Source organism: Rattus norvegicus, chromosome X, assembly GCF_036323735.1.
Source record: "Rattus norvegicus strain BN/NHsdMcwi chromosome X, GRCr8, whole genome shotgun sequence".
In the NCBI taxonomy this organism is placed as follows: Eukaryota; Metazoa; Chordata; class Mammalia; order Rodentia; family Muridae; genus Rattus; species Rattus norvegicus.
In genome coordinates, this window is record NC_086039.1 from 142103215 (window position 1) to 142112740 (window position 9526).

Here is a 9526-nt window from a genome sequence, read left to right on the forward strand (position 1 = left end):
AGAAAATTGGGAAATAATTTCTCATGCTTTCTTGAATCTCTGTGTCTTGAAAGCAGAATATTCTATGTAAAAGTTCTGGATTTAGGAGGGTTTTTAACCAAAATTAAGGTTTCCCAAAGTTAAAGAGAATGAACCCTGAAAGAAGTGATTAGAGGAAACATGATTTAATACAGAGCACTGAGAGCTAAGATCCTATCTCTTATTTTCACTTAGTAATCTGTGAGGTGCTTGAGAGATGTTTCAGTGGTTAAGAGGAGTTGTTGTTTTTGTATAGGACCAGAGTTCAGTTCTCAGAACCCATGAGGTGGCATACTCCCATCTATTACTCCAGTTCCACAGGATCTAATGCCTCTGCAGGCAACAGATAGGCACAAAATGCACAAATATCTATGCAGGCAAAATTCTCACTCATACACATAAAATAAAAACTAAATAAATATTTTAATAAAGTAATGATCAGCAGTTATGACCTTATCTAATTAGCCCTTCATATGTACTTACCTTAAGAGCTGGTGTGTTTTCAGTGTTGTCAAATTTTCAAGCAGAATTCGACTACCCTTTCCTAAGATGTAGTTGCATCATCATATATTTCAATCCTCACTTACCACACAGATTACCAGTCTACATGTTTTATTCTTTTCCTTCTAATGCCAAACATAATAATGTGCACATAGTATAGTCTTTCTCTTAATATTTCTGTGACTTGGCACTTATTATAAGTGTATTTGATACAAAATGAGAAGTGTTTGAAATTGGTCTGATAATAGGGCAATTGTGAGCAGACTCATGCCCAGAGCAGTCTCATGCAGAGGGGAAAAATATGATAAAATTGTGGTATAATGTAGGGAAGGAAGGGAAGCTTCTTCTATGTCTTGTGATATGATTTTGGAGCAATCAGAGAAGATCACAGAGGTTGATGAAGACAAGACATTTTAATGGTGAGTAAGCAAGAATCTTTACATATAGTGCTGACCATCTATATGAGGCATTTGTTGGACATTTTTCATTTAATGTTTAAGAATCACTGTAAAACAGATGCTGTTTTAACAAAAGGCTTAGATCCATTATTAATGTAATTGATTTTCAATGATAATAATAAAGAAAAGTGGAATAATATCTGAAGCCCTAAAGGTTTCTAAGGCTTTTTCTGATATACCAGTTTTTCAAGTCTATTTTTAATATATGTTAGCATGGGCATGATAGGCCACAATACATTAAATTAGTATGTCACAGTAAAATTGTTTGTGGTCAAATAAGTTAAGCATACTGAAGTAAGTAAGTTGATCTTGTATATGTATTGCAGAATTGTCTAAATTTCTTGATATTCTAAGTGTTTTCATTAATCACTATGAAGGAGAGAATTTCCTAAATTAGATTATAGAATCACTTTCTTCATAGGTTATGCATTGCCATACCTCATGAGATTAGTGTAATGTCAGAGTTGAGAAATATACTGCCTTCTACTCTTATAGCAAATACACGTATTAAAATATCTTCCTTTGTTTACAAAGGAAAGCAACCAAAACAAAATTTGTATGACTTCTATGATGCTTTTCATTCAGAAGTTATAAGCAAATGCATCATATGGCTCAGAGGTCTGCAAATGTAGTTTTGCTTGCACATTGTTTTTAGAAGTTCTAGTGTTGCCCTTCTTATAGTAATAAAAAGTATTTGTGCGTCAAGTTCTGGCTATAAACTCTAATAATTGATTATGGTATAAAGCTAGGTGGTCTACTGGTCTTTGATTACTGCTTTACTTTAGTTAACCAGTTGGATTTTATTTCATCTTATTAAAGAACATGATCCACCATGTCTGTGTGTAATTGTGTAAGAAAATAAAGATGGTGAGATGAAGTAGTTAGCCGATACCTTTTATAGTTCCACTTAATTATCAATTCATGTTGATGGCATTCCCCTTAGAACTTCAAAATAAGTGTAATATATACTATCTATTAGTTTGTTATGAGCTAGTTACATTATGATTTCATGTCATTTATGTGTTTGTTTGGGAGTGTCTGTATAGTGTGCACATATGTGTGCAGGGGCAGGGGGAGAGTATGCACTGAGGTCAAAGCAGGTCATCAGATGTCCTCTATCACTCTCCACCTTATTCTTTTAAGGCGAGTCTTTTGCTAGGGTTGGAGTTTGTTTTCTTTCAGCTAGAAGAGCAGCCAGCAAGCCTCAGGTATCTTTCAGCCTCTGGCCACTTCAGTGCTGGAGTTATAGGCATTCACAAGAACACACACAGCTTGTTTTGTGGGTGCGGTATCCACATTTCAACCCTCATGCATACACAAAAAAATATTCTTACCATCTGAGCAACCTCTCTATCCATGATTTTAAGTAAATATATTAAAATACAATTGTAATTCAATTTGATGCAGTATGTGGAAGTATAGGCTCTAGACATACTACTTAAAGTCTCTACTCCTTATTAGTAATGTGGGTGTCAGAGGCCAAGTAACATATACTACCTGATGTTTAGTTGCTTCTTCTGTAGTATGAAATAAAGGTCCCCTGAGATATCTTAATAGATAGCACTTTCTGTCATGCCTGAGGATCTGTTTTATCCCAGGCCCCACATGATGGAAGAAGAGGACTCCAACATGCTGTTCTATGATCTCTACATGTGTATTATGGTACATGTGTTAATGGATGCCCACATAAAATAAAAAAAATGGATAAATAATAAATATATAAATAAATATAATAAAACATTTAATGCTGACACTATAACTGGTAGCTCATTGCTAGAGTGGTTGCCTTATAAGGATGAGGACCTAAATTTAATTCCCAGTCCACACGATATTAAGTAATACTAATCTGTAGCTAAAGCAATATTAAATTTAATGAACACACCTTTACATAGACAGAAAGAGGGAGGGAAAGGACAGAGAGAGGAAAGAGAATATGTGACCTCATGTGTACCTCTGAAATATAGTACTATTCTATCATTATTGATAGATTAACTTTAGGATGTCTCAACTCTTTAATGTTTATGCTTGAGAATCTATTAGAATCTAGCTGTTAAGAAATTGGCTATCCAGCAAGCTAATGAATGTTATACCAGAATGCCTACCTGGTTGTAAAGCAAGAAAATATAAGAAGAAAAAAAAAGTTTTAGAAACAAGTACTGATATTAATTGCAGAAAAGTTTATCTACACAGAAACCAAGGGCATACAAGGCACATTTTTCAAGAGTTCAGCTACATTATTGCAAAACATATCACTAAAGAACAATCAACTACTTTTCCAGACACTACCAAGAAAAAAATCATGTGAAGAAAATAAAGACTAGCATTGACATTAGTAACAGGATACCAGATTAAAAAAAAATAAATCAGAGGCTGTGGACCTTGGCTTCGACAGTAACAGTTTATAGTTTCTCTGGGAACTGAGAGTCTTTGGCTAAGAAAAGGCAAGAATCAAGCCGTACAGAGAGTCACTCTGGACCTTAAACCAAGGTAAGAGGATTCCTTGAGATGGGGGATTCACAGAATTTCTTCTGAAGGGGATCTCATAGAAACATTACGTTGTTTTCCTCTAAAAGTCAGGATAGGGCTTTCAGAGACAGGCATTTTTGATTCTCCGTAGTCCAGTGGAAGTATTTCAGGAAAATAAGAGATGTTATGAAGAGAAAATACTTCTAAGCAGGAGCCTAGCATGTTTCTGTCTCCCGGGAAAGGTTTCATCCAACAGTGGATGGAAACATGCGGAGACCCACAGCGAAACACCAGGCAGAGCTCTGAGAGTCTTGTGGAAGAATAGAAGAGTGGGGGATAGGATTGAGCTAGCAGGAGGGGTTAAGGACACCACAAGACTTACAGAGTCAACTAACCTGGGCTCCCAGTGACTGAACAACCAACCAAAGAGTATACAGGGGCTGGGAATAGCCCCCATTCATATTTGTAGCAGATGTGTAGCCTGCGCCCCCTAACAATTAGAGCAGGGCTTACTCTGACTCTTGCCTGCCATTAAATCCCCTTCCCCTAACTAGACGGACTAGTCAGGTCTTTATGTGGAGAGTATACACTTAGTCCTGATTTGACTTGATGCCCCAGGAAGGCTTGAAGTGGGTCTTGACCTTTTCAGAGAAGGGAACAGGGGTGGAGGGACTTGTAAGGGAGGGAGCACTGGGAAGAGAGGAAGTGGGTAATGGGAGAGAGAAAGGGGTGTGACAGAAATGTAAAGTGAATTAACAAAATAAAGTAATGAGGAAACTGGACAGGCCATGGAAGAGAGAGTGAAAGACAGACAGACAGACACACAGAGAGAAACACAAATTGGCAAGGGAGGAGGGAAAGGGGGGGGGAGAGAGAGAGAGAGAGAGAGACAGACAGACAGACAGACACACACACACACACACACACACACAGAGAGAGAAACACAAATACTTTAAGTCTCCAACCTGAATTACAGAAAAATCATACAGAAACCTATAAAGCTATTTCTGAATCTCTTATGAATTTGTCAAACAAGGGCTGCCCCTCAGTCCCATATTGGTGATCTTAGTGTAGTGAACATTCAGATTTCAAGAGTGTGGCCTCAGGAAGACAGAGATAAAAGATGCTGGCAATTAAGGACATTGTGCTAGCAATAGAGTATTTAAAAATATAGTCATCATGTTTTTTATTAATGGCATATTAATGAAGGAGTAAAGGACTGCTATAAGGAGATAGTTAACAATTTTGATTTATAAGTTGTTATTTTAAAAGAATTAAGAGTAATGTTCCTTTTGCATTTGCATATTATATGTTGAAAACTCCCCTGCTCCACCTCTCTGCTTGTTGCCTTTTCCCCAGTATTTCCCTTTGCAAGAACACATCCTTCCTGTATTCTAATATAATCCACGCCCTCTCTTTTTCCTCTCTCCCCCCTTCTCCCCTTCTCTCTTTCTTTTTCCTTTTTTAACTTACTTAATTTACATCCTGTTCACTGTCCCACTCTCAGTCAGCCCCTTCTACAACCCCTCTCCATGTGCTCTCTTTCTTAAGACCTCTTTCCCTCCATACTGCAGCCCCCCCCCCTTAGTTCCATAACCTATCCCACTCAGTGAAACCGGATGTGAGGCAGACTGTCTTTCTTCACAGCTTCCTGTAATAAGTGGATCTGACGTATAGTGACTTCCGTTCTGGCTATCTGAAGAAGGAGACGACTCGAAGCAGTGTGTGGACTGCTTCCTTCAGCTGAAGGAAGCGTTGCAGGCCCTGTGGTGCTTGAAGGTGAGGATTTGGGAAAAGTTAAAGGTACATTGGAGGGTATAAACCTTTCCTCACAAATAGAATAGCTGTTTCTGCCCCTCATTAGCCCCCTACTTGCTGGCCCTGGTGAGAAAGGCCTGACGCTGTGATCTGGTTTATGTCCGCCTCCATTTTGGAATCCGAGGGGTTTTTTCTCTGATAGTTTTGCCCTGGTCCACAGAGGGAAGCATTCCTAGCAAGGCTAGAAGGACATCAGAGTGGGACAATATTAGAGTCACAAGGACCTCTTCCAGAGAGAGGGTAGCTTCTTGAAACCCAGCCCATCGATGAGGCCTTAGAAACTGCCCCATCATGGCCCTCAAAAGGTTCGACTTCTATATCGTCACTATGTGTGGAAGGCATACGTAGGGCCTGCATAAATCCAAATCAATCAAAGGGGCTCCCACTGCTGAGATGGGCAAGTAGGCTTGAGCTCTCGCCACCAACAAGAATCTTTTTTAAAAAAAATTATTTATTTTCATTCTAGCTGTTGTGGGACCCCACCCCCGTGCCCCCTCTGGGTCACCCTTCCACAGTTCCTCATCCCATTCCTCCCGCCTTGCCTACAAAAGGGAACTCTCTCTCTCTCTCTCTCTCTCTCACACACACACACACACACACACACACCCACACACACACCCACACACACACACACACACACACCCACACCCACACACCCACACACACACACACACACACACACACACACCCACACCCACACACCCACACACACACACACACACACACACACACACACACACACACACACACACATACACTAGATATTCCTCTTCCGTGAAGCCACTTTTCTTAAATTAACTACTTACTGCAAAGGAAAAATTAATTTCTCCCAGGAAGTTTCCCTGAGTATCCAAACCAGCTCACATGCCTGGCAGTAGATGGCCACACAAAACAAGCTTGGAGGTATTATTGGAGATTTTGTTTGTTTCATTATGCTTTAATATATTTATTTTCCCCATACTGGTCTTTTGCTTGTATATTATGGTTTCTGATTTTAATTCATTAATTAATTTTCCCCTTACTGGTCTTTTGCTTGTATATTGTGGTTTCTGATTTTGAGGGTTATTAATTTATCTTTTCTTTTTGTTTCATTTTGTTTTTAGACAATGTTTTTCTGGGTATAAGTTTTACTTGTGTGTGTCTGCCTGCATGTGTTCGTGCCTACAAACACATACATTTGCATGTATGTGTGTGTGCTTGCTTGCATGTACATTAATGCATATGAGTGCATGCACTCACATGCATGTCTATACATTTCTCATTCTCTTAGTTTCATTTTGTTCATTTTATTTTCTTGTTTGTCTTCTCCGTTTACCTTTCTTTTTTGTTTTGTTTGTTTGTTTTGCTTTGTTTCAAGATAGGATTTCTCAGTGTAACCTTAGCTGTCCTGGAACCCTTTTTTTTAAGAGAGAGCAAAGGATGCTTAGAGTTAGAAGGGTGGTGGAGTTGGGTGATCTGGGAGGAGATGCTGGAAGGGAAATGATGATTAGAATATATTGGATAAAATAACTTTTCACTATATAAATATAATATAAATTGAAACTATTCTTTTTTCACTACTAGCCCTAGAAGGCTACAGACAGATATGTCTGTATGAGAATCCCCTCATTTTTTGGTTGTCAGAGACTTCACAAAGGAGGGGGTTGTTTATATGTTGGGTATTTTGTTTTAGATTTTATTTACGTGGGAGGAATCTGAGATGGTGAGATTTGGTTGCCAGAAGGGAAGACTATGAGGGAGGACTAACGAACCTCTAATTCAAGCACATACTGGATTGTGCTGCTACTGCTGCCTAGATCTAAAATATACTAAGCAGGAGTTGCAGTATGGGTCATTTTTTAGCTTTTCTCTTAGGGATGGCAAGTCATTGTCTTAGGGAGGGCAAGTCAGTAGAGGTGGCTATATCTGGTTAACCAAGTAAGGAGACCTAAGTTATGTTAGCTAGTATGAGAACCCTGAATAAAGATAGAAGGGATACCCAAACCCTTAGACATTTGCTGCTCCTTCCCTGGGAGATCCTGCTTTCTGGTTTACTGATTTGTTGTGCTAGTATTCCCCCTGCAGTGTCAAAGGATTAGCCATTTATCAAAGGGAAGTATCTCAGGCCTTTCCAGAGTCATTTAGAGGATGGAGAGAAGACTCCTTTGATGGAAACAGATGGAGTCCAGTCCCTAATTACAGCTCTTGGGGTCTATCCCATAATTACTGCTATTAGGGCCTCTCCATTCCATAATTGTGTGAATCTTGCAAAATCTACTTCCATCTAGCAGGTAACCCTGGGAATAGGACCCAAGTCTGAGCTTATGGTCTATGACCTGAGCTCTCCTATGAGTTGCTCATATGGAAGCTACAGGTACAAAGGGCATGGTTATTGAACTAAGTAATATCCAGAGACCATACAGCAGAAGAGAGTTGATAGGAGGCAGGCCCATGAGACCCAAGAGAACTGTCTAAGGTAAATATTGAAAAAGCCTTTGCCAATGCTGACAGGTTACAAAATGTTCTCATTCTTTCTCTCACCTCCAGACCACTCTCTATAAACTTTCTTTGGCCACTTATTGGAAAACAAATTAGAATGTCCCACAGGCAGAAGCATGATCAAGGCCTTGAGGGCCAGCTAGGAGAGGAGGTTCCTGCAGCTAAAGAGGTATCTGCTGCTGAGGAGTCCCAGGACACCTCCTCATCCTCTGCTTCCGTCCAAGCCACTGCACCAAGCAAAGCAAGTAAAGTTTCTGGTGATCAAGCAGCGGGAGGTCAAAGTACCTCAAAGGCCTACCTATACTCCAAGTTTTTGCTCAACAGTAACCTTCAGAAGAAGGTTACTGATTTGGTGAAGTTTCTGAGTTTCAAGTATATAACAAATGAGCCTGTCACAGAAGCAGAAATTCAGAAGCATGTTGTTAAGGAGTACAAAGGCTACTATGCATTGATCTTCAGGCATGCCTGTGAATGCATGGAAGTGGTCTTTGGCATTGAGGTAAAGGAAGTGGATTCCTTGAATCACACTTACAAGCTCCTGAAAATCCTTGACCTCACTTATGATGGGCGCATCAGCAATGAAGAGGGGATACCGAAGACCGGCCTCCTGGTGCTGATCCTTGGTGTAATCTTCATGGAAGGCAACCGTGCCTCTGAGAAAAAGATCTGGGATGTGCTCAGTGTCGTTGGTATGTATCCTGACCGGCACGATTTTATATGCGGGGATCCCAGAAAGTTCATCACTGAAGATTTGGTGTTAGAGAATTACCTGGTGTACCAGCCTATACCCAACAGTGATCCTACAAGCTATGAGTTCCTGTGGGGCCCAAGAGCCCAAGCTGAAACAAGCAAAATGAAAGTCCTGCAGTTTTTCTCCAAGGTTGCTGGGAGTAGCCCTACTTCCTTCACTGCTTTATATAAGGAAGCTCTGAAAGATGAAGAGGAGAGAGCCCGGGCTCTCCTTGCATCCACAGCCATATCTACTGCTGCGGATAATTTGGGTTCTGGGGAGAAGCCCAGCAGTGTCTCCCACCCTGAGTAAATTAGGCTGGTTTTTCATACCATGTTTAAAGAGAGCAATCAAGCCTTCAAGCACAAGATATTTCAGTTTCTTCTTACTTTCTGTACAGTTTCAGATGTTTCACTTTAAAATGTTTATTAGCTTCAGTCTAGACTCATTCGGTGTATTACTCATGCATGTATTGCTGTATTTCAGAATAAGAGCCTTGTTATTGTTAAAAACGAATTGAGAACATTTTCAGCCTTGAGACCTAGAGGAAGATCAAATAGCATTGTGACTAAGTTTTTCTTAGAAATTGGAATCTTGTTAAATAGTATCTGTAACTGCAAGAAAGATGTAAAAAAAAACTTGGTTGATGCTGGAATTCCTGTATTCTGTTAATCTGCATTGTAAAACTAAAGATGTACACCTCACACACTTGGTTTAGTCAAGACTGCATTAGAAATTAAAGCTTAATAAACTGTACTGACTTGTTTTCTCAGCAAAAAGTGTCTGTTCCTTGGAAGACATTTTAATAATTGAAAATTTAAAAAATCAGTGAGGGTATTTTAGCAGTGTAAAAAACAGTTCATAAAGGGACTGAGGAGATGGGATTCCAAATGACATCTGGGCACTTTGGGGGCTTTGAGAAACCATAGATCTTTTTGTGAGTATTAGTCCTTTTGTTAAGGTTGATGATGGTTTTATTTCTGCTTAGATGAAAGGGGATCCTGAGACTTTTGAGGCCCAGGAATCACCACACAGCTCTGAGGGGAAAAGGTACCCC

At 39.7% G+C, this 9526-nt stretch overlaps 1 protein-coding gene across 2 annotated transcripts; it reads left to right on the forward strand.

Moving 5' to 3' along the window:
- The first annotated feature begins 3388 nt into the window (after positions 1-3388).
- Positions 3389-9248, forward strand: Magea13 (MAGE family member A13). 2 transcript variants are annotated; one of them, NM_001013962.1, is made up of 3 exons: positions 3389-3464; positions 5091-5222; positions 7788-9248. In NM_001013962.1, exon 3 carries the CDS (start codon positions 7837-7839, stop codon positions 8779-8781), a length of 945 nt encoding a protein of 314 aa, NP_001013984.1. In that variant the 5' UTR covers positions 3389-3464; positions 5091-5222; positions 7788-7836; the 3' UTR covers positions 8782-9248. The 2 variants fall into 2 exon arrangements, with proteins under 2 accessions (NP_001013984.1, XP_038955607.1); XM_039099679.2 differs by lacking the exons at positions 3389-3464; positions 5091-5222 and adding an exon at positions 5304-6164.
- Positions 9249-9526: the final 278 nt, after the last annotated feature.